Here is a 27,420-nt window from a genome sequence, read left to right as displayed (position 1 = left end):
ATATTTACTTTCTCAGAAGAATTACCTTGTACATGCCCGCTGTGTACCTCAGACAGAGGGAGCTGTGTCAGTACAAGTGAAGGGATCCAACTTGCTAAAGAACTAGGAGCAACCTATCTTGAGCTACACAGCCTTGATGACTTCTACATAGGAAAGTATTTTGGAGGAGTGGTAAGTGATAATCCCTGTTACATAAATTAAAGTCATTTGTCAGGTTGGCTGTGAAGCTATTTTCTAGAACCTCAGTTAGAACTTTAGTTTTAAAAGCATGATTGGTGTTAGCTTTGAGAAATAAAATGAGAGTAGAAGTGAGATTTTGTCAGAGTAAAATTATTTTATTTTTCCCTGCAAATGAAGCATTTTCTGTTGTCTAATAGGATTTTTTGAATTTTCTACTTGGTGACAATGTTGTTTCTTGGTGTACATATCAAAAGCATATTTACTTACACAAACCTGTGATTCAGTTTTATTCATAATCTTCATACGTTCAGTGAGCCTCGCTACCTGAACCATTGGGCCTGTGAAGATCTCCTTCATGTCTGTCTACTATTTGAAAAGAATGATTTTTCTTTCTCTGTGTGCTTTGGAAAGATTTTGTATATTCCTAAAGGATTCAGCTCAAAAATATCCATAGAAACTACTTATACAAACAGCTTGTTGGGGCGCCTAAATGGCACAGTTGGTTTAAGTGTCCGACTCTTGATTTCTGCTCAGGTCATGATCTCAGGGTTGTGAGATGGAGCCCTCATGTCAGGCTCTGAGCCCAGTGGGGAGTCTGCTTCTCTCCCTTCCCTCTGCCTCTTTCCCTGCTTGCGTTTACAAGCCATGTCTCTCTCTCTCAAATAAATAAATAAATATTTAAAAACATAGCTGGTTGTTGGATATTTGAGAAACTGGGATTTGCTCTCTCTATAGCTACAGCATTTACTGGGTCCTGTAGACATTTTGGAGGCCTGTCTTAGCACACAGCACCTTCCCTACAATATCAGGACTTCATGGTGCTTGGAGAATACTGTGGAGTGGTATCACGTAACTATTAACTGACTTTGGAACTATCTTTTCAATCCTCTAAGAAGTGACTCCACTCAACAGAAATGGTAAATATGAAGAGGTCTAAACCAAAGTAAACCCCCCATTGGGCAGGAACACTTCGGACTTTTCCATTAGTTCCCTGGCTCTTCATCAAGTACTCTTTCCAGTATACCAGAATATTCATTATGTAGATTCATGTCAAACTGTTGAGGTCTCCATAAATGACTGTAGAAATTTAAGTTACCAGGCTCCAAATAAGAACCAAAGATAAAATAAGAACCAAATATAAATGGTTCTGATTTCTGTCATGTATAAGTGGCTATTATTTAGCCCACTAATGTAAAGAAATATTAATAATACAGCATTAAGATAGACTCACAATATTGATATTACAATGACTATGAGAAACTTTCATCTTATTTATTTACAGTGACAAGTAAAAAGTAGAAAGGTTAGAAAGGTAGAGAGGACTGACATCTAATTTTCCTATCAAAGATGTTATAGGGATCCCTGGGTGGCGCAGCGGTTTGGCGCCTGCCTTTGGCCCAGGGCGTGATCCTGGAGACCCGGGATCGAATCCCACATCGGGCTCCCGGTGCCTGGAGCCTGCTTCTCCCTCTGCCTATGTCTCTGCCTCTCTCTCTCTCTGTGTGACTATCATAAATAAATAAGATATTATATTGTAGTGGATTAAAAACAATCTGAATTTAGTCTAAGAATCTTGCATTTCCCAGAAATACCTAGGGAACTGGGGGGAAATGACAGTTCGGTTTCATTGTGGAGAGGAGAGGGGGCTGGTTCTCTTGGAGTATGTAGGTTTCCTTGTTCCCGGCTCCACTTCCTGAACCTGACATCCCAGGGTCACTCTTCCCACCTGCCAACTCCCACTTGCCTCTGCTTGCTTCTGCTTCCTCCTCCTTGTTTCTCTTTGCTCCTAATGCCTGGTGTTGCAGTTAGGGTTGGAGGCATGATAAGAACTGAAGATGTGGTCAAGGTTGGAAGAAAGACATGGCAGTTTCTTTTATCCTTAAGACTTGGTGAGAATGTAGAAATAAGATCAGAATGATCCCTTTTGAGATTGTTGAATAGTAAAATACAGCTTAGATCTTGACTGTAAGAAATGGTGGTATTTGCAGGAGTATAGATGGAGGCGATAATGTCAAAGTTAAAGGAGCATTTAAAATCTTGTATTTAAGAATCAAGGATGAAGACCTGGGCAAGAGGAGTGTGTGCCCTTTATCTTTCGAGAGCCCCATCTGGCACTCCCTCCAGTTGCACCACCATGTCACAAGTTGATGGAGCCAAGGGGTATGCCCTCCTGGAGCTAGTAGCCCTTCTAGGCCTGCACCATTGGGTTAGGGTAGCCATTACCCACAGATAGCTATAGCTATTTATATTTAAATTAACTGAAGAAAATTTAGTTCCTCAGAGACACTACTCACATTCAGGTGCTTAATAGCTACATGTGCCTTGTGGCTACCGTATTCAATAGCACAGATATTACAGAACATTTCCATTAATGCAGAAAAGAAAGTTCTGTTGTTACAGTGCTACAACCATGTTCCAAATGCAGGACCCCAAAGTTCTCTGACCAGCGGTCTGTTTCTCAGGCCTGCGCAGGCCTTTTTCCTGGGTTGATCCTCCCGCAGGTGGACTGCATTACTAGTGTGTGTGTCCCCAAGTCTGAAAGGTGGCCATAGGATGATGGCGTAGGAGGTTTTGGATATGCAGGCCTGGATGTCTGCTCGTATGCAAAAAGCTCCTTGAGGCTTGGGATGGAGCAGGGGTGAGACGAGAAGGGGAGGTCTTGGGATCTGGAATTAAGGCCAGCTCTCCCTGTCCTACCTGAAGTTCTGAGAAGTCTGAGAATTTAAATCCAAACCTGGCCTTCTAGGCTTTTATGATGTTATATCTGTCAAAGTAAGAGGATATAACGTCTTTTACAGATTAGTTTGTTTTCTTGATTTACAGAGTTTAAATATTAGTGTATGTGGTACATGGACCTCTATTTGTACCTTTGCCCCAAGCCTTACAGCACAAGGCATATAGGCCTTGTGCTGTGCAAGTGAGTGTGGTTAGGATTTTATTTTTAAGATTTTATTTTTTAGTAATCTCTACACCTAATAAATGGATCTCGGATTGAAAATCTCAAGATCAAGAGTTGCATGCTCTGCTGATGTAGCCAGCCAGGCACCCCAGGATTTTTAATTTCTAACATAAAGGATGTATTTCAGTGTAATTTATTCAAGAAAAAATAGAGCATATGTAAACATCCCTAGTTGATCTGAGCATCTGTGACATAGAGCCAGATCTGTCCAGCCTTGAATTTCTCTAGTATTGACTGCTGCGGTTGTCCACGAGATGGTTATTGACAGTCACACAGTTGTACTGCTGGACTTTCTTGATTATTCAAGAGAATAAACAGTTCCTTCTTGAATAGATAGTTTATTTATGCTTGGACAAGCACAGTCTGTTCAACTTGATACATTTTTTAAAAAAGAAAAACAAATTGTTTAAGTGTTTGGTAAAGCGTACATGTAGATGGTACTGGAATTAAAAACATTTGGCAAATCTGATTTGGGGTACAAATAATTACGTTAGATACATAATTTTGTTGAAGATTTAGTTTTAACTTAATTAAAATTTGATTCCTGTTTTAGTTGGAGTATTTTATGATTCAAGCCTTAAATCAGAAGACAAGTGAAAAAATGAAGAAAAGAAAAATGAGCAACTCATTTCATGGAATTAGACCACCTCAGCTTGAACAACCAGGTGCATTTACTAACCAATGTCTAGACATTCAGTTGATATTTATTATAGATCACTTCACAAGTGTTAGAGCAGTTGTTCCCAAATTTGGAATCTGCTTTTAAAATACGTTTCCAGGTGATTCTGAAGTAGCTGGTACTTTGGACCCATTTTGGACTGTCTTAAACTTGAGTCTACAAGCTTCTTTTAAAAATAGTGTATGTGGTGAAGAGCTATTTTAGATTAAAGTCTAAGAGAAATGATAAGCAAATGCAGTGCATGAACCTTGATTGGATACTGGTTCAATAAAAACATCTCAAAGACTTTTCTCAGGACAGTTGGGTAAAATTTTAATATGGACTGGAAATTAGGTGACATGAGGGAATTGTTAATTTTTGGATGTATGGTAATGGTTCTATCATTAATGGAAGAATGTCCTTATTTTTTGGAAATGAGTATTAAAGTATTTATAGCTGAAATATCTTTATGATTACAACTCTACTTTTACATGATTCAGGAATATGAGTCTGTGTGTAAGTGTGTATCTACCTAGAGATATGGCAAACATGACAAAATGTTAATTACAGAATCCAAGTGAAGGATATATGTGTGCTTATTGTATCATTCGTTGAACTTTTTCAAATGTTTGAAAATGTTCATAACCCAAGGTTAGAGGAAAATAAAAATAAATATACACAATTTTTATCAAAATTAATTTTCATCAAAAAATTTTTAATAATTCTCATAGAGATAGAGTAATAGTACTCATGCAGACCAATTTGCTGTGGATATTGTTTTAAAGTGTAGGTACTTGATAAGTACTTGTTAAATAAATCAACATAAATTAAAAATCAAAAAAACATAAATTAGTATGGGAAATTTTTGGTTGTTTTTTTTTTTTAAAGCAGATCTATAGATCCTAAGTAATACACAGATGGCTTTGAATTTTCCGGTGTGCAAAGTGAGAGGGGAGACTTGGCTGGTTACATAGCAAACCTACTGCTTTAAATACTTTTTGGATAAGAAGATGGGTGGGGAATAGCCAAATAAACAATGGAGGCAGATAATTTCTTGGTTCTTATTATTGAAGAAGAGAAAACACAACAGTTGATCTGAGAAAGCAAAGCAATTCATGCCATTTAGCACTAGAAGAAATTTCTCACGTGGGTCTCCACTTGGGGCACTGGGTCACCTAGTGAACAGGGCTTTCAGAAGTGTCTGGTCAGCAAATGCAGTCTCAGTTCTCACAAGTGGTTCTTCGTGCCCTTCTGTTAGGTATCCCACTGAACATCGTTCTGGTGCTTACTTGTTCTAAGAATGGACCCGGGGCTCCCGGGCGTGTGGCTTTCAGGTTGTTCTTAGCCATCCAGGGTCTGGGAGGTACCTGAGGCAGCAGAGGGAAGCAAGAGTGGGGTGTAGGTTAGGAAAAGCCTAACCACCAAAATACCGTGTTATTATCGATTTTAGAGACCGAAGGTTTGCTTTAGAGTAAAGAATTTTTCTTCCTAGAGAAGTTTGAATTTTACTGGTTTAGTAGATACATATCTTTGCAGCAACCCTTTACCGATAACCCTTTCCTCGGCTCAGCTTAGGATAAAAGCTAGACAGCAGATATTTTATAGTTAGGGTCTGTGATGAGGGCCTAGGGTGCAATCCTCTCTGGGGATGTTCTCAATTGCCTGAAGGCTAATCTCTCTTTGTTAGTGATCAAACTAGGAAATGGAAGGTTACATACTTTTTTTTTTTTTTTGGAAATTAGGGAGTCTCACCAACACTCTACTTGAGGTGTGCCGAGGGGGAAATGCTGGTTCTCGTTTTACTAGGAGGAAAAAAATATTAATTTTAGAATCAAAATAAAATGGTCAAGATGGTTTCAAACAACGGAGTTTAAGACTCCGAGCCCTGGCTTTGGAAGGTTGCAATTTTAATAATGTAATTTTGACAGTTTTTTCCCCCACCAGCATTTCCAAACCCAGGAGGAAGACGACTTCAAATGTGAGGTTGGGTTCTTCAGAACTTGTTCAGTAATTTGCATTTTTTTATCAGGTGAAAGTAAGCACTGATAACCACCAACATACTGAAATTCAGTATTTGGAGAGAGATTTTATTTGGGGACATACAAATACTGAAAAGCACTATTTTTATTGCTCTTAATGGGAATTAGTACAATTTTCATTTGCACTATAAAAAATACAGTATTTCTGTGACTGTTATCTCAGAATAACCAATTTATATGTGTTTACAATTAGATTTTTATACAAAATTGCTGTCTTTGGTAGGTCACAAATGGCCAAGTATTGGCAATTTCATGTGGCTCAACTCAACAATATTAAGAAAATATTATTTGGGAATCCCTGGGTAGCGCAGCGGTTTGGCGCCTGCCTTTGGCCCAGGACGCGATCCTGGAGACCCGGGATCGAATCCCACGTCGGGCTCCCGGTGCATGGAGCCTGCTTCTCTCTCTGCCTGTGTCTCTGCCTCTCTCTCTCTCTCTCTCTGATGACTATCATAAATAAATAAAATTTAAAAAAAAAAAAAAAGAAAATATTATTTTGTCGTGCTTAAAAGAAACCTGAAATGATTGTGTAGACCTAAAGAATAACTTATCACTTTTATTTTGTTTTTGAAACAGAAAAAATGCCTGTCTTAAAGGCTGAAGCATCGCATTATAACTCTGATTTAAATAACTTGCTGTTCTGCTGCCAGTGTGTGGACGTGGTATTTTACAACTCAGATTTAAAGGAAGTTGCTGAGGCCCACAAGATTGTTCTGTGTGCCGTAAGCCATGTTTTCATGCTACTTTTCAATGTGAAGAGTCCCGCTGACATTCAGGATTCCAGTATCATCCGGACAACCCAGGACCTCTTCAGTATAAACAGAGACACTGCATTTCCAGGTGCTAGCCAGGATTCTCCAGGCAACCCGCCCTTACGTGTCATTGTTAAAGACGCCCTCTTCTGTTCCTGTTTATCGGACATTCTGCGCTTCATTTATTCAGGTATCCTGTTAAATGGTTCTGGTATATTCTCTTAAGTTTTTGAAAGGAACCATGTCTCTGGTCCTCAGGTGTATTGGTTAGTGTCACATTTATCTTCTTTCTATCATCTGAGGTAAGGATTATGATCCTAACATGAAATAGTCTTTGTGGTATATATATGTAAATTGTTCAAGCTTTCCATCTTCCTTGTAAGTTTATTTGCCTTGGTTTTACATCTACTTGTGAAAATAACTTCTTTTCCTCCTGAGCAGATATGTTAGTATTTTAAATATCCAAAATGTGAAAACACTAGAATTTATCGTCTAGTCTAACTCTAAAGAAACAAGATTTTCAAAGTGTGAATGAAAATAAGTATCTACATCTTTTAAAAATACTTATTTATTTTAGAGAGAGACAGCAAGAGAGAGAGAGGGTGTGCAGAAGCATGCACAAGAGAGAGCATGAGCGAAGGAAGGGGCAGAGGGAGAGAGGAAGCCAACTCCCCAATGAGCGAGGAGCCCAATGTGGGGCTTGGTCTCAGAACCCTGAGATTATGACCCTGAGATCATGACCTGAGCCAAAACCAAGAGTCAGATGCTTAACCGACTGAGTCACCTACATGCTTCAGTATCTGCATCTTAAAAGCTGGCTATTTATTCACTTTTCTGTTTTACTCTTAGATTTTGGATATAATTGAGAGAATTTAGCAAAGTACCTGCATTCAGTTTAGGAACTGGAAATAATACCTGAAGTTAGTTTAAGGCTGAGATCTGATCAACCTTGGCTGTTTTATTTTATTTAATTAGTTTGCTTATTTTGAAGATTTTATTTTTAGGTAATCTTGGCCCCAAGTGTGGGTCTTGAACCCACAACCCCAAGATCAAGAGTCACACACTCTACCAACTGAGTCAGCCAGGCACCGCAACTTTGACTAGTTTATATTTTACTTTTTTTTCTTACTGTGTGCTTATCTTTTTAAGATAGGGCTTATCAATTATTTTTCCTCTTGTCCTATTTATTTATTTATTTATTTATTTATTTATTTATTTAAGATTTTATTTATTTTTTCATGATAGAGAGAGACAGAGGCAGAGAGAGGCAGAGACACAGGCAGAGGGAGAGGCAGGCTCCATGCAGGGAGCCTGATACGGGACTCGATCCCGGGACTCCAGTATCACGCCCTGGGCCAAAGGCAGGCACTGAACTGCTGAGCCACCCAGGGATCTCCTCTCTTGTCCTTTTAAATACTTGTTATATTTAAAAATATATTTTAAAAAATAGAAGTTTTATCTGAGTCATTTTTGCCAGTGCATTGAAGGTATCACTGCTATATTTTAAAATTTATATATTTTATATATATATATTTTATTTTATATAAAATATTTATATATTTTAAAAAATAGAAGTTTTATCTGAGTCATTTTTGCCAGTGCATTGAGGGTATCACATCCAAGTGTCCCATTTAAGAATGGAAAATAATTGATATAAAATGATTTTTAAAGAAAGCATCTAAATAGAAAATTTCTGAGACCTTTCTTTAATTTTTCACTTGGAATCATGTACTGATGAAATATTAAGTTAAGGTCACTCCTCTGGAATGTGGATGGAGAAACATTTATAATCTATTTTTAGACTTCAGAATGGGGGACAGATACGTTTATAAAGGTTTGCAAATAAAGTGCTGTTTCATATTTGTAAGAAACTTTTGGGTAGTCTTCATTTGAAATAATTGATGTTAAAATAATATTTTTTCATTTGGGCTTTTGTTACATAGTTTTATTATAAGTTAAAATAAAAATTAATGGTTTAAAAAAGTACAGTATGAAGTATATTGATTTCATATTGCAGTATGAAGATTTAAGTGGATTTAAATGTATATATATATATATGAGGGTGCCTGGCTGGCTCAGTCAGTAGCTAGAGCATACACTTCTTGATGTTGGGTTCTTGAGTTCATCCCCACATTGGGTGGAGAGATTACTTAAAGATAAGTTTAAAAAAAACCTCTCTGTATATACCTGTACCTACATAGGGGTAGAATGGTGGTGGTAGGTCTTAAACCCATTATTCAGTGAGTATTGGCTTAGAAGAGGCATAAATAACCACTCCTACAGAGCACACCAACACAGTGCCTTCAACATCGCAGGTTTTGTGTTGGTTGAATTAATGAGTAGACTCTAGTAGCTGTGAATCATTGCACGAATAAAACAGACTAGTGAAACACTTCATTTAGTACTACAGTTTTCCATGTTTAAACTTTGAGTCTCACAGCTTAGAATCTAAGGCTAATTCTGAAAAACAAAAATGTTTATATTTTAAAAGTAAAAATGTCTTTAATGATGTTTAGAGAACTATGAAGTGTTTGACTTTTCAATGAGGTTACTGTTGAAATTATGAGTTACTCAGCAAGTTTACTACAGTATCTATTGAATACCTTCAAAGGCACATGAACACTTTGAAGTCAGTTATATCCTCTTTAACAAGGTAGCAATAAAAGTTAGTTGTATCTCCAGTGACAGACCTGCTTGTCTATTTTGCAGAGAGTTACTTCTTTTTAAGTTGCAAAATTAATACATGTAGATGGAAGAAAAGGGGAAGGAAAACGAGTCCTTTCCTCAGCCCCCTTTTGGGAAACATGCATTAAGGAAAATGTAATCTTTAGTAACTGCTGTTTTCCAGGAACCACACAGTTTGCCATGGCTGGAGCATAGCGGGAGGTGAAGGCTTGCAGGCGACGAGGCTGGCAAGCTGACTGGAAGCTGTTCATAGAAGCTGTTCTAGAATTCTAAGCATGATCAGACTGGGCTTTGGCAAGCTCATCTCTGATGACAGTAGGAGGACAGAGTAGAGCAGGCAAGACAAGAGTTTAATAAGGAAGTGCCGTTACTCTGGAGATCAACCTCAGGAAGGCCATTATTCTGACAACAGGTGTAGGTGCTACCGCTTGTCCGTCATTTGGACCAGTGCTTTTCAAATTGATATGCATGCAAGTGAGCTAGGAATCTTGTTCATGTGCAGATTCTTTTTTTTATTTTTAAGATTTTATTTATTTACTAGAGAGAGAAGAGAGCATGAGCAGGGAGAGAGGCAAAGAGAAGAGGAAGCAGACTCCCCGCTGACCAGGAAGCCCAACATGGGGCTCGATCCCAGGACCCTGAGATCATGACCTCAGCCGAAGGGAGGTCTGAGTTGAGGCAGACACTTAACCAACTGAGCCCCCCAGGCGCCCCTCAGGTGCAGATTCTGAGTCAGTAGGCCCACGGGTGGGGCATGAGGTTCTGCATTTAGCAGTCTCCCAGGTAATGCTGATGCTTTGGACTACATGCTCTGGGAAGAACTGGGTGCCAGGCACAGCCAGGGGAATAAGAGCCTGGCATTTAGTCTAGAGGCCCAGCAGAGGGACCCAGTTATCAGTCTCAGGGCACAAAGTCAGAATGGGGTCAGCTGCAAGACTGACTCATGGGAGTTCTTGGGAACTGGAGCCCCTGCCTGAGGGTGGGGCAGGTGGGTGCTTTGTGGACAGGTGAAAACTAAATGAGCCTGGAAATAGCAGTTAGAGGCAGAGGTGCATCATCATGGCAAGGAAAGCTTGCTACGGCCCTTGACCACTTCAGAGCCCAGGCTTCCCAACCTGACACGGAGCTGTTGCATTTCTGCTCTGTTTGTTCTCTCCTTGTATGTCAAGAACCAGAGAAGAGGTGGTGTCAGGTAAGAGCTGGGCCACAGACCATTGACCTGAGGCTTCAGGGAGACCCCAATGCTTTGAGGAGCAGGGAAAATAAATGCTTTAGCAGGTACTTACTACTTATACTGTATTTATGGAGTATAACCTCAGACTCAAACAAAAGTGATGTTTAAATTGTCTTTTTTTAAAATTATGTTTAAAAAGATACTAAAGTTGTATTTGTATGGTAAAGACAAGTTTGTAAAAATGGAGAAAATTAGTTAAGAAAAAAAAATCACAATTCCTACTCTTCAGATGTCTAAACACTTATTGTTTTGTTTTATCCTCTAGTCTTTGTGCATAGATTACCGTTTATTTAGGAAATATTTTTTTATCAGGGGCACCTGGATGGCTCAGTCCGTTAAGTGTCTGCCTTCGGCTCAGGTCATGATCTCAGGGTCATGGGATCAGCCCCACATTGGGCTCCCAGCTCAGCGAGGATTCTGCTTCCCCTTCTCTGTCTGCCCCTCCCCCTGCTTATGTTCTCTCTCTTGCATGCTCACTCTTGAATAAATAAAATCTTTAGGAAAAAAAATATTTTTTATCAAATCAAAGGAAAATTTTAAGCGCGCGCGCACACACACACACACACATATATATATTTAGAGACTTTAATAAAGAGGCCAGGCTTATGAAATTTTTTGTTTTGCTTGTTTTTCTTGCTGCTGCTGTTGGTCATTTTAAAACTTTTGAACCGAGCACAAGTTTTAAGACCAGTTATTCAGTGGTTTCCTCATAGAAGCCCTGGCCTACCCACAAGTTATGTTAGGGGGGCAGTGAAGACAGGGGCTGTCTGTACTCATGTCTGTAGGGTTGGTAATGCCAAGGTGAACTCCATAACACAGCATGGCTTGCTCAGGAATATTTGCCCTGAGCAAACATGGACTGAAAAACCATCTTCAATCTATCACCTACTTTTTTTTTTTAACCAAATTACAAAGAATGTCTTAATTTCCTCTAAATAAGATACTTCTTTTTAATCTTCAGGAATTTGAAATTTTTTATATATGTCACTATGGATGTTTGGGTCCTGTATTTAGGAAAGGTCAGTTAAATGGTCTGGTTAACATAAGGCTCCAGTGTATTCTCCTATTCAGGCTTCTAAATAAATAGACACAGTAGAAGTATGTGATTTGTGTATGTTAATTTTCCATTAGATAACAGCTCACACTGTATACTATATAAGGGCCGAAAGACTATTACTCAGAGAGAAAGAGTGAGGCCAGCAGTTTGCGGGCAAGTTTTATTGGCATACGGTGTGACATTCTTGCAATACTTGATAGTCATTATGCTTGCAAATTCCTGACTCACACAATTTCAGATGGTTAGGAATTGAAATGTATGTAAGAGCCTCAGGAATTTTGCTTTGAGCTCTTCATACCACAGATGGCCCTTAGAATTTCACATCTTGTTGAAATGCCACCAGAGTAAATGAACATGTGGAAATGAGTTTTCATCTTCAGCTTGCCTAGTATCTTCCAACTCTTGAAATTATTCTACGGTATGCTCTTTTCTGCACTGCCTAAAAATGCAGCTTGCATGCATGAGTATACCGTGTTCCCTAAGAACCTCAGTCAGTCAGTGCTCTGAGAAGTTAACTAAATAGAAAATCCCAGTCAGTTATGCAAGATGAGTGAGTTCTAGAGATCTGTACAACATCATGGCTATTGTTAACAATACTGTATTGTACACTTAAAATTCTGTCAAAAAGATCACATGTTAGAGGTTCTTCTTTTTAAAGATTTACTTATTTATTTTAGTGGGAGAGAGAGAGCAGGAAGAGGGGCAAATGGAGAGAGAGAATCCTCTAGCAGACTTCTTGCTGGCTATGGAGCCTGATGGGGGCTCAATCCCAAGTCCCCAAGATCATGACCTGAGCCAAAATCAAGTGTCAGACACTTAGCTGACTGAGCCATCTGTAGGCACCCCACGTGGTAAACGTTTTTACCACGATTTAAAAAAGAAAAGAAAGTCTTTAAGTATAAGGATTATTGCTTAATTTGGACCAAAGCATGTCAAAGATGACTCATTAGCATTTCTAATTATAAGAACAGCCCAATCCTTAGAGTGCCCTATAAACTTGTCTTACTTTCATTTTTAGTTACTGAATCTTTCTATGTCTATTCTCAGATAAATGAGTGGCAGAGATAGAACTCCATGACATTTACCTACTGTTAATTTAGGGATTTACCTGCTGTTAATCCCATGTATTTTGACTTAATTCTTGCTTTCTCTCAAATAATATTCTGAAAGGAGATACTGTGTAGGTATTTGTTAGTACAATTTATTTTTTTAGGAGATAATATCTGTTGTCTCCCTTAGCATGTGTGAGTGTAAACTATCAAAAATACCTACTGCTTGCCACATACTGCTGATCCTGGTTTTTGATCATGGGTGAAATGTCTGAAGAACAGTGATCAATAGCACTCTGTGCACCTTAAAGTCATCTATGAGCCTTTTAAAATGATGTCTGGGCTCCAGCCCCAGAAATTCTAGTTTAATTGGTCTGGGAATGATATCTCCTTGATAGTATTTTATGAAAGATCTCGGGTAAATGTAAGGCACAACTATAGCTGACAATCACTGGCATACAGTAAATTCTTTTGATCTGGGTTCTGTTGGATTCTCAGGAGTTCTTTAACTTCTGACATTTTAATATAGACTGTAATGTCTATGTGCGTATGGGAAATTTTCTGGAGACACAGTGCAAAGAATTTAGCAGATTGCAAAAGGAGTATGCGACTTTAAAGTTAAAAATCCTTAGTGCAGAAAAATGAAAACAAAAAACATGGACATTTCTAGATTGCAAACCTTTGGGAATTTGAGGAGGAAGGGGAGATGACAGTGAAGTCAGAAAAAGAGCATCAAAGGTAGGAAGAAGCAGTGGTGTGCTGGAGCTGGCTGGCACTGGCCTGTGAAAGCTGATTGTGTTTATCTCTTCCCAACTCTGCTCTGTAATGTCATGTTGGTGGCATGAATTTGGCCATGGTGGGAATATTTGCACCACAGAGGTTGCAAATAGCCTAGATCAGGGCCCTCTTTCCCTCTCCCACTTTCTAGAAAATATGCAGGTTAAGTAAGAAGTTTAAAGATACTCTAGAGTGCCAAGTGCTACAGGGCTCGACTGTAATGACACCTAAGAGCCACTGGACTATCACTTGACTCTTCAAAGTAGCTTTGAATCAGTTGGCTGAGTCTGGCTGCAATTGCCTAATCTCATTGGTTCAGTAAATCTTTATTATGTGCTCTCTCCACCCCTAATGTCCATGAAGACATCTGGCAAAGTTCTGGATACAGAAAAGGGGACATCAGAAGAAATAGATTGAGAGATCAAAAAGGATCATGAGTTACACAGAGGTGAAATGACTTGCTGAAAGTCACACCAGTAATGAATGGCAGAGATAGAACTAGAGCCTGGGTCTTCCAATTATGCCTGCCCTCCCTACCCCTTGGTTAATTATGTTTTTAGGAGCTAGGACTTCCTATAAGGCATGAAATAGATAGGAGTCATCTCTTCACATATTGTCATCTGAACCATACTTTTGGAAACTTATCAGCATTAAGTACTGGGATTGATTCAGTGAGGAGAAGGCCACTGAGGAGCAGATAGGCTTTTTAGGAAGCTGCTATAAGCCAAGTGAGAGAAGTGCTTAGAGAAAGGAGAACTTTTGTTGACCATCAAATAGTTTTGTAAGACACAGAAGAGGGACTGACAGTGTGGGACAGATGTGAAATGAGCCTAATAAGAGATAGTTTGGAAGTGGGTTGGGGTGAGGACAAGGGCAGGGAGGGACCAGAGGCAGTGATTTGCTCCAGTGCCATGGTCATGTAGCTCAGCAAGACATTATCTGCCTCCCTTCTTCAGGTTGGTTCTGTAGAGATGGCTATTGAACATCCTGATCTGACCCTGACAATGTGCAAGACCTTCTGAATGTATTCTGTTCCTACTGCTTCTTCCTCTACGTCATGGTAGTCACCGTCCTCCATGATTAGGATGATTTAATTCAGTTTAGAAAAAAAAAAAAAAACACACATCGACCTTCTTACTTAGAGCAACTAAATAGTTTGAGTGTAGGAAGGACTACTTGTGATGGCAACTAATATTCTGGCCATTGCTATCATTTTTAGGTGACCGTCTACTGTAAAGAGGTGGCAACCGTCCAGGGGAGGCAGGCTTTAGGTTTTGAGAAATACATTAGGGGAAGGCAAACTGATTTTTTATAAAAATGTGAGAATTGTTTAAATGTTTTAGTGTAATTACAAGGATATGTAAAAAAATACTAAAAGAAGGAACAGTGATATCTAATGAGAAAGCTTCATTTGTATTTACTGTTTTAACATAAAAATCCAACATATATTGTTTGCAGGTGCTTTTCAGTGGGAAGAATTGGAAGACGATATCAGGAAGAAAGTGAAAGATTCTGGGGATGTTTCAAGTGTAATTGAGAAAGTTAAATGCATTTTAAAAACACCAGGAAAGGTAAATTACTTTATTGAAAATCAATTTACCTGGATGTTCTCTGAATTTTAACAAATATACTATGATAAATTAATAATACTGAGTCATGAGAAGAGTCAACAGGGTATAAATAGGTTTTTCCTGAGTCTGTTTTTGCCATTTAAATATTTTAAACACAAATATGTTCTCACTACTTCAGATTTTAATTCATCCTAAGAATTAAAATATGTGTGTTATTGTCTTTAAAATGTTGATTTGTGAATTCCATCCTCTGAAATATTCCCCTAGAGCTCCAGGAATATGCAATCTATGTCAAGAATGAAGGGCTGTTGAATTTGTCCAGCTCCAGTTAAGCTTTCTCCCTTCTCAGAATTCAAGTCCCAGTAGTTTTCAGGAGCAAGGCAGTTTCTTTGTGTGCCTTTTTCAGGAATTCTGAGAAATGTTTAATCAGGTAGGCAGTTAAGGATTTGTTTCTCATCTTGTATAGGTTAAAAATTATAAATTAGGTCAAAGGTTATAAAATACAGACTTTGTGTACAGTCCTAAATGTGTACATGTTTAAACTACAGTCACTTAGGCTGTACAATCTGTAAGGGCTTTAAAAATAAATTTGTTAATTTTAGAGACAACTACATTATACAATTTAGCCAGTGTATTCTTATTTCAGATTCTGTGATAAACAAATTGGCTACAATAGATTAAAAGGTAAGTTATGTGCAGTGCCTACCAGAATATAGGCTTCTATTAAATGTAAGAAAAATTATTATTTCTTCAGTTTTTTATACAGATGGCTTTGTCAATTCTACAACCTAAGTTAATGACATTTTAAATTAATATTTTTTAAATTAAAGCTTTAAAATTGTACTAGCTTTTAATGAAGATTCCTGACTTATTTGTTAAAAAAAAATTAAAGTGATGTAGTATTAAAGGGAAAGGCTTTTCTTATAAGCAGGTATACAGAAACTTCCAGTTTTACAGGGGTATGGTAGGGTGGTAGCTCTCTTGCAATGTAATTCAACTAAGTAATGCATTTGTAGAAACGTGCACATAAAGCTCCATTCTGTTTTTCAGAAGTTCTCTAGATTACTTGTTTATTGACTAGTGAAAAGGTATATACCATATATATCAGTGTTCTGTCCAAACTACTATCTTCCTTTTTTTCCTTCAAATTCAAGGCCTAGATGACAAAGGAATCTGTTTACACAGATTCATGATTGATCTATCAATCAATCTATCCATACATCCATAATATATGCCTACATAGTATTCATGATACACAGATTGATAAACTTTATATGAATGATGAGGACAAAAGTGTTCTAAACCTGAGCCTTTCCTTGAGTGTGATTTTAAACGGTCATTCCTTTGTGTACTGAGAAAAATAATGAATTCCTGTTGAGGAAGAGGAGGCTGGGGGCTATATGATTCTGTGATATTGAACTAAATTCCCTCTTTTATACAGAAGGAGAGATGAGTTCCGTGCTTTCTTCTTATGCTTCCCTAGGGTAAAGATCTCTCTCATTTACCGAGTACAACACAGAGACATAACCTTGAGTTAGGAATCAGGAAATATACATTTAAATTGTGAATTGGCGGGCAGCCCCGGTGGCACAGCGGTTTAGCGCCGCCTGCAGCCTGGGGTGTGATCCTGGAGACGTGGGATGGAGTCTCACATCGGGCTTCCTGCATGGAGCCTGCTTCTCCCTCTTCCTATGTGTCTGCCTCTCTCTCGCTCTCTCTGAATGGATGAATAGATAAATCTTAAAAATAAAATAAAGTAAAATAAATTGTGAATTGGCCATGAATTAATTATTCCTGGCTTTGAGCAAGTCTCCTCAGGACTTTCTGTAAAATGAGGAATAAATGATGATTTCTAAAGCCCTTGCTGGTTCTCAAGTTCTGTGATGCTTTTTGATTTGCTCTGCTTTGTGTGTGGCATTCACCTGAATCCTCTCTACCAATTCCTTTGATATGTAGGTTATATACGGAATCTGAGAATGTGTTTTATAGGACCAGGATTTGTATGATCCTTTTTTGCTTCTTTGCCTTGCTCATAGAAATCATTCTGGAGTGTGTTTCTTTCCTCCTTGTGAGGAAGGAAAATAATTCTGTTTTCCTTTTACCAAATATTCTAACTTCCCACCATAGTGGATTAATCCAGAGTGGAGAGTAGGTGCCATTTTCTTATTGCTACAGTTGTATGCTGGATTATTTCTTAGGAATGAAGCTTTTCATATTCCCTGGATGGCCAAGCAGAGGCCAGAGTTCTGACCCCAGCAGAGGTCCTAATATTCAGCTTGGGAAGTGGGTGGAGGGTGAGGGAAGAGGGGTTGGCCCTCGAATTCTGGGGCTAGAACAAAGGAACGTCTGAAAGATTACTGGAAGAATAAATGAAGCACCAAATCCTGAGTGGGGTGGAGTGGGGGGCTGGAGACCACTCAGTCAGAGGCACTATTACTGGAAGCCACCACCTAGAGCGAGCAGGTATGGGAGCCCAGGAAGGTGTAGTCATGGAAGAAGTTCTCCAGAACTCCAGATCGGAGGTCCAGACAACCTTTTAGAGATGCCAGGAATCCCAGCTGTGGGTAGAAAGACATTTAGGATTATAAGATTGTACATTGAGATGGAGATGAATACGTTCATCACTCTCAGATATTTTAATGTTGATCTAGTACGTACGTAGTAAGACATGATGTGATGGAGGAAATACATATTTCTAAAAATTACAAAATAAATTTTTCTGTGTGTCCTTTTTTAGTTAGTTCATCACTCTCAGATATTTTAATGTTGATCTAGTACGTAGTAAGACATGATGTGATGGAGGAAATACATATTTCTGAAAATTACAAAATAGATTTTTCTGTGTGTCCTTTTTTAGTTAGTGAACATATGAACAGGTTGTATATGTAAACCTATTTTGCTAGGCATTCTATGAGGTTGACTGTTGTCTGTTTCCCAGCTAACAGGGACGTGCGTGGACTCAGGACCCCCATTTCTCTGAGTTTTCCCTTAGCCAGTTCACTCTGTGCTGAGAATGTTAAAACAGTGCAGTGTTGCTCGTTCTCAGGTAGCACATGTAATTCTTGACAGCTATAATCAAGGTGCCAAGGAGGAGGTAATCAGTATTTCTTTAGACATTTAGTACAGTTTTCTAAATTCTCTAACCAACCTTTGTATTTATTACTAGAGCGTATTTTACAACATTTCCTTTTGTATTTTTGTTTTCCCTTATAGATTAATTGTCTAAGGAATTGTAAAACTTACCAAGCCAGAAAACCCCTGTGGTTTTATAACACTTCCCTCAAGTTCTTCCTTAATAAACCAATGCTTGCTGATGTTGTCTTCGAAATACAAGGTATAGTTCAATTTTTACAAAGTTCAGTACTTATTTTTTATTTCTTATTTTCTAACCTAACTTTCTATTTTAGCTTTGAATATTTTGGGTGGAGAAATGTCTATTCTCTAATGCAGGCTATAGATTAATACTGGCTGAATTTCAGCAAAATCTGGGGAAATGAAGTATTTTGTTAAAACAAGGAAAGAAATTTATATTTTCCTAGGTCTGTGGGTTTTTTGTTTTGTTTTGTTTTGTTTGCCCTTACCATATGCTTCATTAACTTTTAGAGACCAGTGTGGAATGGAGATCTGTAATTCCCTCATTGTATATTTTTGTCCCATGTATTTCTTTAAGATACTAGTTATTGAATCATCTGAAACAGCTCCCTTAACCTTATATTACCTGTAACTTATTTACTTCTCTTCCTTTTTATTTGAACAAAAGGAACTAACCATGCGGTGAGGGTCATGCCTGGCTTACATTAGGCATGGATAGATATTGCTACATTTATTCCTCGCAGCACTCTGAGAATTATCACCAAAGCAACTGAGAGCTGCTTTTTATCTCTGTAGGAAAGTAATGCTCCCTAATTTTAATAATGACAAGCTGTTGTAATGCCCATTATTGATTATTCACTTGGATAATTTTGCCACTTCAGTAGATTAAAAGCATAATCTTAAAAATGAATTGTTAAGTACTTTCCCCTATGCAAGAAGGTAGGAGTCGTTTCCAAATGTAATAAGTATTATCTAGAAGTAAGATATAATTCTAATTTTATGAGAGAAATGTATGGCAATTAACAGCCATTTGCTTTTTAAATTTTTCCTCGGAAAGATTCATTTTAACATCTGGCCACTTGCCAAGACAAACAGTGAATTGGAAACTTTCCCAGGTGCCTTCTGATAAGCTACAGTCAGCTCTGTTTGAAATGTGAGCAGGAGACACTGAGAATGGGACAATAAGAGTGACCTTGAAATAAATAAAACATTTTATGGGGGGGGGGGAAAGCTAGTAAGAGACTGTATTTGCTTATAAATTGCATAGGAGGCCTTCACACCAAACATCATATTAATATAACCTACTGAAAAGCTTTTCAAAAGGAATATGCCACATAGGAAAATATATGTTAAGCGAAAAATAGTGATGTGGAGAATTCTTTCTCCTTATAATCTCTTGCTTTCTTTCACAATTCCACCTCCCGACACTGTTGCAGGTACCTCACCGCACCCCTAGCCATGCAGAGGCTGGCTGTGGGAGGGCTAGTTGTGGGCCTTTGCTGATGTTCTTTGAAGCCTCACAGCTCAGAAACCAAGGCCTCCCGAGGTCGGGAGGTGGGACAAGCAGGCATGGGTGGAAGCAGGGTCTAGCACCAGCTTCTCCGCCATCTGTGGGAGGAGAAGGAAGCCTAGCTTCTGAAGAGTTTGAGGAGGGAGCTCTAGTGTGCAGAAAGGAGCACTATTTCTCCTCTAGAGGCAGGTTGTGCCTACCGTTTGCAACCCTAGCTTCAGCCTTGGCTTTGCATTCCAACCGGCATGTGTCCTTAGGCTGGTCACTTAATGTGTTTTGCTTTATTAAATCTCATTTCCAGAGTGAAGAGGGTGAACCAGATAGCTTCTAAAAGGTCATTTTTAGTGTTAAGTTTGTTGAGGTGGTAGTGACCGGGACTAGAAAGTCCTGTTTGGGATCCTGTGTGGGTGCCTAATTTCGTATTGCAGTGCCTGTGCTACTTTATTACATTTCTGATCCTTTTTTGTTTCCTTGCCTATAAAATGGGGATACTAATTTCTACCTGGAAGAGTGCTCATGAGAATTGAGATATGCTGCATATTAAGGTATATATAAAGGCCTAATGGTACATATTCTGAATCTCTCTCGAACTAGGCAAGTTTCCTGTTTTCAGAGTAAAAATTCTAAAAATTTCATTTTTCAAACTTGGGAAATAATGCAAAGAAGGTATGACAAATGTAGGATTTTATTTCCATGTATAATAAAAACAAAGGACTTTGATAATTTATGTTAAGTTTATTAGAAAACTTGGGCTTTGGAATTTCATTTTACTCTTAAGCACTTTTCCTTAAAAACAAAAGCTTCTAAAACTGTAACAGCAATTGAATACTACAAAGGAAAGATACTTTAGGCCTTTACATTTTCAAAGAATATATTTATCTTTTAACTAGAAAATTGATGCTCCCCCCCTTTAATGCTTCAGCCTTATTGTATTGCTGGTTCGTGTAAGAACCCTGGATTGTGTTCATTGGGCATTTGATACAGTGTTTATGTATTTATACAGTTTATATACTATGTTGAAAATGTGACTATACTGAGGTATTGCATTATAGCTTCATGATAGAACAGTTTACAGGTTCAAACAGTAGGTGGAAAAGGTGAGAAACAGAAGTGATGATTTTTCTGAACTGGAGGTATAATGGTTTTCCAAACCAAATTCAAAGCTTGAAATGAGCTTGACATGCTTTAAGGTATTGGGTATTTTCTTGCTAGTTTTGTAACTCTGTTTTAACTACATTATTAATGGAAAGTTTCTGTTAAAATTCCAAGGTTACTTATCAAATTCCTTCCCCACCTACTCTCCATTTGGTATCTTTGGTCAATCTGAAATCCCTCTGCTTAACCCAAATGAAAGGCTGTCTAGTTTGTTAAGCCATGCTTCTCCTTTTCTTTTTTCCAATAGAGTCCTGCTTCAGATTTTCAAACCTTAGAATCACAATCCCAATTTTATTACCTGTTTGGATTCTTTGTGAATTGCTGTGTACAAGGATAATCATTAAATCATGTTTAACCATGGAAACTGGTCATCCCCATCAGTGGACACTGTTCCATTGAGAGCAGGCGGCCTCATGGCAAAAGGGGAGGGAGGGGAAAGAGCCGAGAGGGGATGATGCCTGCTAGCAGGTGTGTGATGAGCTGGTAACGATGTTCACTGTATGTAGCCTCTTTCCCTGCTCTTCTGAGAAGGGCAGTTGTACCAATGATAGCTCTAAGCATTGAGCTCAGAACTATCAATGTTGGGCATTGTTTGTGAATCCTAAGGGATTATTGGTTTTGGGGAAAGTCACTGGGCTTAGGTGAATCTATTCTTTTCTGAATCAGGAAATGTTTTGCTTGGATTTAAAGAAGCTGAAGAATTACTCTAAATTACTCTAAATTTTTAAAAAAATTTTAAAAAGATGTGTTGATTTATTTGAGAGAGAGAGAGAGAGAGAGAGAGAAAGATTTAAGCAGATCCTTTGCTGAGCACAGTGCCCGATGCAGGGCTCGATCTCCTGCCACTGAGCTCACGACCTGAGCTGAAACCAGGAGTCAGATGCTTACCTGACTGTGCCACCCAAGTGCCCCTAATCGTAAAATATATGAGAATATTTTGCATAGCATGGAACATATGCCCCTGAGAGGTGTGAGATTTTAAGCGTGTGTAGGTGAAGACTTGAGCAGAACAGAGTGGTTTGGCTCCTAGAGTTACTTTTGGAAGGCTTTATCATTCCTATTGGCTCTGGCGTCTTCCACCAAACTAAAAGCTTGAGTGCTCCAAAGCAGGGTAGTTTTGTCCTTTAAATCTTTTTAATCTTTAATACTTAACATGGCGATTAGCACATGGTGGGTGCTTAGTAATGATGTGTCAAATTGATCTAGACTGAACTGAAGGTTCTGAAGGCTCGCTGTGGATTCATGGTTTCCTGAGGTGCTGAGAGTGATGAGAACTGCTTTTCCACCGAGTGCCATCTGGTGATGCCTCAGTATGATGGCACCATAGCTGGACAGCTTAGCAGGCTTTCACTAGAAGTCCGTTTAGTTTAATAAGCTTCAGAGAAGGGTATGAGCTGAGGAGCCTTTAAAATGTAAAGTAGGTCTGGCTCTCCCAGAAGCTGCACTGTTCCCTGAGGAGGTAGTACACTAGAGGGACATGTGGGGACCGGGTCATCCCTTCCAGATTTTCCATAATGTCTGAAATGCTCCCGTTGGCTCCACAAAAGAGCCTCTTGCCGTACTTGCTGTAGCAAATGGACTGCTTAGACCAAGGGATGGTTCCCTTTCTACAGTTTCCTCTTTCTGATTGAGTGTGTCCAAGAAGGATACTAGCAGTGTTTTCTTAGGAGGCACATGGGTAAGAATGAATGATGATATTTCAAGCCAATTGGAAAAGATACATGTTTCATAATAAAAACAAGAAGCAAGGGGATCCCTGGGTGGCTCAGCGGTTTAGCACCTGCCTTTGACCCAGGGCATGATCCTGGGGTGGGTCCCGGGATTGAGTCCCACGTTAGGCTCCCTGCATGGAGCCTGCTTCTCCCTCTGCCTGTGTCTCTGCCTCTCTCTCTCTGTGTCTCTCATGAATAAATAAATTTTTAAAATCTAAAAAAAAAAGCAAAATATATCATTTTGGTGTTTCCATCTTCAGAAAATGCAAACTAAGTAACAAATAATTGCCTCTCATAAATTGTTAATTTCAAAATCAACTTTTGAGCTCTGTTTTTCAACTAAAAACTAAAGAGTTTTGGGTATCTCCCCAAACTTTGCTTTCTAACATCAGCTTAGCTGCCCCTAATGTGATACCACTCTAATTAAAAGGGAAATTGCTAGAATAACAACTCTACAAGGTAATGTAACTTAGCTTTATTTCCTTTTGAACCTTGCAGGTACAACAGTGCCAGCCCACAGGGCCATCCTGGTGGCCCGTTGTGAAGTGATGGCAGCCATGTTTAATGGGAATTACATGGAAGCAAAGAGTGTTCTGATTCCAGTTTATGGTGTTTCCAAAGAGACTTTCTTGTCATTCTTAGAATACTTATACACAGACTCCTGTTGCCCAGGTGAGCAGTATAAATATTAAATAATATTTCACAATTTTTTGTTTCTTTGTAACTCATTTTGATAAATAGCTCTCTGTGAATTTTGTTTTGCTTAAGATTTATCAGAGCTGACATCATGGAATGTGCTAGTCAGGTAGAGGTGATTGGGTCAACAATGGACCAACAATGGACTTTCAATCACTTCTACATCCCAGTCAGCCCCAACAGTGTGATGATTATGTGGACAGCCTAGAAATAGAGGTGCTTTGTGATACCCAGGGACTAATCCTACAGATTGGGAGAGAGAGCTTCTTGGAGCACCATCCCTTCCATAAAGAGAAGAGGTTTGGGCAGCTGTTTTTATGGTTCTCGCTTGTGATTGAGGTACTTTTAAGGACTTTGAAAATTCTGAGACCCCTTGGTCATCTCTGTGGCTCAGAGAATGTGGAGTTTTTAAAAGACTTCTGACTTGTCCTAAAGTCATACTTTCCTTAAGGTAACTTCTCGAAAGACTTTTCCTAAGATGTTTAGGATGCCCAGTGGACTGCAGGATTTATTTCCCTATTTACTGACTTAGGACTATCTTTGACTAAAAACTAGTCCTCTTTGGCAGCTATCGGTTGGAACAAATCTTGCAGGTTTTTTCTAGCTGGAGTCTCCTTGGAGAAATTGCAAAATCCTTTCAACAGCCCCAGAGCCTTGGGATGCCAGCATGGAAGCACCATTAATTCATCCTCAGCCACTAGATGGCTCCCGCCACAAGCACAACTTATTCTAGCCTTGGTGGTTTCCTTACTCAAGGAACCCAAGAGCTGAATCACGGAACCTGGTCAGCTACTACAGCAAATATAAAAAGAAAACACATTTCAGACCATTTCTCTCTTCAGAGTTATTGCTTTCACTTTTATATTATGAAGATTTCCAACATTTGTTGTTAAAATCTCTTAAATTTTAAACAAGTCATGAGGACTCTAGTGAAAGGTTTTAGAAGTTAAAAAAAAAGTCCTTTTTTTAACTAAATTCTGTCTGGCAGCCAGCTGTAGAGTACTTGGAACCAGTTATAGCTGATACTGTCAGTATTATGTTTTTGCTTAATAAAACTGAAAGTATCGATTCTCATCAGAGTGCATGTTCTTGTTTATTTTATCATAATACTGGCAAATTTGTATATTAAATGAAAATTTTGACCCAGACTTTTTTAATTTATTTTTTTATTTTTTTGACCCAGATTTAAAATGATAAAATTTAGCTTCTCAGTCTTCTTCCCACTAGAGTAATTGAAGCTTCAAATTTTGAGTCTTCTCTTGCTAGTTAGAAAAAATAGAGAAGCACTAATAGGACAAAACACTTTAAAACTTGGTAAAAGGTGTGAGGAGAAAATGAGTCAAAATGAATAATCAGAAAGTAGATCAGTACTACAATGTTTGCATTGGGAAATGGCAGAAAGAAAGGTAATCTTTTCATTGTGTTAAGTATTGATCATACAGTGTTCTTGGTTCCTAGCTACAAAACACTGCAAATAATTTAGGAGAGATTAGAAAGAGAATTGCCTGAAAAATCACTTATAGGAAAGTTAAAAAAAACAAAAACATAAATAACCTGAGCGATTCCAGGGGTTAAGGGAAGGGGGAAATGGGGAGTTATTGCTTTAATGGGTACAGCTTCAGTTTGGGAAGAAGAAAAAAATTCTGGAGATGGATGATGGTGATGGTTGCACAACAATGTGAATGTACTTTAATGCCATTCAGCCGTACACTTTAAAATGGTTAATGATAAATTTTATGTTATGTTTATTTTACCTCAATAAAAACAACAAACCAGGGACTAAAGCCAGGAGAAGAAAAATTGCAAGGATTTCATTGAGCTAGCCGAAAGAATTACATAATAGGCTCGGAATTGATTATTAAGGGCAATTGTAGAATCACCTCTGAAGAACTAAAAAAACAACAAAAATTCTCTTTGGAATATGAAGACTTAAATAATTAATTCTTTTTAAAATAGCATAATAGGAAGTACCTATTGTAGAGGCTCAGTTAACGGAGTGTGTGACTCGATCTCGGAGTTATGAGTTCGTACCACGCATTGGGTGTAGAGATCAGTTAAAAACCAAATCTTTAAAAATAAATAAGTAAATAAGGTGACATAATAGTGTAGAATGCAGACTCACTCCTTCAAGGCTTTTTCTGTGCATTCTGTTGCACGTTGGATGTACATTGTTGTGTAGCATGTTGTAGCATTGTTATATTGTTGTTGGTTTGCTTTTTGTTGTTTTAGGTCATAAAAGAAATGGCTTTATTGACCATTTTCTCTTATTTCCCTTCCTGCATCAGCTGGCATTTTCCAGGCTATGTGTCTTCTGATCTGTGCTGAGATGTATCAGGTGTCCCGACTGCAGCACATCTGTGAGCTCTTCATCATCACACAGCTGCAGAGCATGCCGAGCAGGGAGCTGGCATCCATGAACCTGGATATAGTTGACCTGCTCAAAAAAGCCAAGGTAATTGCCCCCATGTATCAGGTTGTTCGACTTTTTTTTTAGTCTTCTAAAAATTAAACTACTTTTTAAAAATTTCTGCTTGTTGAGAGATACATCAGTGTTTGTCTCAGTTTGGAAGTTTGGCCAAATGAGGTTAAAGTGCCCTCACAACAATTTCTGTGACTAGGTAACTTCAAAGCATTGGATTTTTGAGTAGTTTTTTTCTAAGAAAGAAGGGTTTGCTGATAGGAAATTTTTCAACTGAATAGTGGCCTGTGTGAGAGTCATTTGAGTATGGTGCTTTATTGTGCCATATGGGCATTATAGGACATAGAACTATTGCAAGGATTTCGTTGAGCTAGCCGAAAGAATTACATAATAGGCTCGGAATTGATTATTAAGGGCAATTGTAGAATCACCTCTGAAGAACTAAAAAAACAACAAAAAGATTCTCTTTGGAATATGAAGACTTAAATAATTAATTCTTTTTAAATAGCATAATAGGAAGTACCTATTGTAGAGGCTCAGTTAACGGAGTGTGAATTTTCCCCAAAGCAGTCACATCTTAGGGTTCCTGAAAGAAAAATGACAGAATTGGTCATTCATACTGATAGAGATGGTTGGGCTAAACTCATTTATTTGTTCATTTGTTCATTCTTTCACTTCATGGACTTGTTTTGAAGTTCTCAGTTGTTTGTAGGAGGTATTGCTGGACTTCATAAATCCTTTCAAAATGCCGTTTGTTCATATCTCTCATGATATCATGAATACATTCAGTAAAAATGTTTGTGTTGAGAATCACTATAGTGCACCATACTTTCTGGCTTCTTCTATGCTTAGGACATTTTTAAGAATTATATTGCTATACATTCTAGGAAACAGAGTTTACACAGTTAATCTAATTGTGAGTAACTGCAGTTACAAAGACCCTGGAATATGAATCTGACAAAGGACTGGGCCCATCTATAGGTAAACTAGGTTTGCGATTTTGAAATCTAGAACCTGCTGCAGATGTTGTGCCACGTAGAGATCTATTATCTCCTCATTCTCACTAAAGGCGAAGCAGGAAGTTTATCCAGATGCATCGTCCTACCCTTGGTTATTCTACTATTCCATCCCCTGCCCTATGACAGTTTTAGGGCATGCAGCAGTCATGGAATATAAAGTTGTATATTGAACTTGCAGTAGGCTGAACCTTCTAGGTCTTTTTTATAGGAATATATTTGATCCATCATTGGTGACAGGACTTTGTAAAATATTATTGGCTATCCCTATCAATTTTGACATCCAGTATTAGAAAAATATGACAACTTTGTCTTCAAGTTATGGAGCCATATAATGGAGCAAAGGACAGACTGACCACCAAAAGCTTGCCTCCAGATTGAGATGAATACATTAAGCAACGTGTATTTCTGGACATAGAAGGGAATTCATTTAAAGCATCTAGGTCTTCTCCTACTGTCTCCTTAACTGTTTTGGAGTTCATTTCTTTCATAATCAAGTCTTAAGACCTTGTATATTTAATTTTAAGGATTAAAAACAAATTTAAAAACCGAGTAACCTTCTGCACAGTGTTGGATCTTGGAGCTGAGGCCGCTGGCTGGCCGTTGAGCTCACAAGTGTAGGTAGTGTGCACACGAGGGCCACGTTTTCTGCTAACACCACAAGTGTCTCTGGGCCAACGAGTGGAGTGTAATAGTAATTTTTTTTTTAAGATTTTATTTATTTATTCTTGAGAGAGAGAGAGGCAGAGACACAGGCAGAGGGAGAAGCAGGCCCCATGCATGGAGCCTGATATGGGACTCCATCCCAGGTCTTGGGGATTACGCCCTGGGCTGAAGGTGGCGCCAAACCGCTGAGCC

General features: G+C 38.5%; 1 protein-coding gene, 1 long non-coding RNA gene and 1 other non-coding gene across 5 annotated transcripts in view; 2 read left to right on the top strand and 1 right to left on the bottom strand.

Moving 5' to 3' along the window:
* The window catches only part of RHOBTB3 (Rho related BTB domain containing 3), a 54,620-nt gene that overhangs the window by 15,247 nt on the left and 11,953 nt on the right, over positions 1-27,420 (top strand). For both annotated transcript variants that reach the window (XM_072790884.1, XM_072790875.1), the window contains exons 4-10: positions 17-171; positions 3,693-3,804; positions 6,413-6,778; positions 14,849-14,961; positions 18,175-18,295; positions 22,930-23,103; positions 25,413-25,579. In XM_072790884.1, coding sequence (XP_072646985.1) covers positions 17-171; positions 3,693-3,804; positions 6,413-6,778; positions 14,849-14,961; positions 18,175-18,295; positions 22,930-23,103; positions 25,413-25,579 — 1,208 coding nt within the window. The remainder of the gene's footprint in view (positions 1-16; positions 172-3,692; positions 3,805-6,412; positions 6,779-14,848; positions 14,962-18,174; positions 18,296-22,929; positions 23,104-25,412; positions 25,580-27,420) is intronic.
* The window catches only part of LOC140612854 (uncharacterized), a 42,557-nt gene continuing 19,530 nt past the window's right edge, over positions 4,394-27,420 (bottom strand). The window contains exons 3-4 of one of the 2 annotated variants that reach the window (XR_012013964.1): positions 26,070-26,132; positions 4,394-5,164 (exon numbers count right to left, since the gene is read on the bottom strand). This is a non-coding gene — a long non-coding RNA (uncharacterized lncRNA). The remainder of the gene's footprint in view (positions 5,165-26,069; positions 26,133-27,420) is intronic. The other variant, XR_012013962.1, reaches the window with a different exon arrangement.
* LOC140623767 (small nucleolar RNA SNORA62/SNORA6 family) lies at positions 27,122-27,274 on the top strand. Its single transcript, XR_012023305.1, has one exon. It is a non-coding gene; the product is annotated as a small nucleolar RNA SNORA62/SNORA6 family (small nucleolar RNA).

This window comes from Canis lupus, chromosome 2, assembly GCF_048164855.1.
Source record: "Canis lupus baileyi chromosome 2, mCanLup2.hap1, whole genome shotgun sequence".
NCBI lineage: Eukaryota > Metazoa > Chordata > Mammalia > Carnivora > Canidae > Canis > Canis lupus.
Note: the sequence above shows the minus strand (reverse complement) of the source record. Positions and strands in the feature narration are given on the sequence as shown.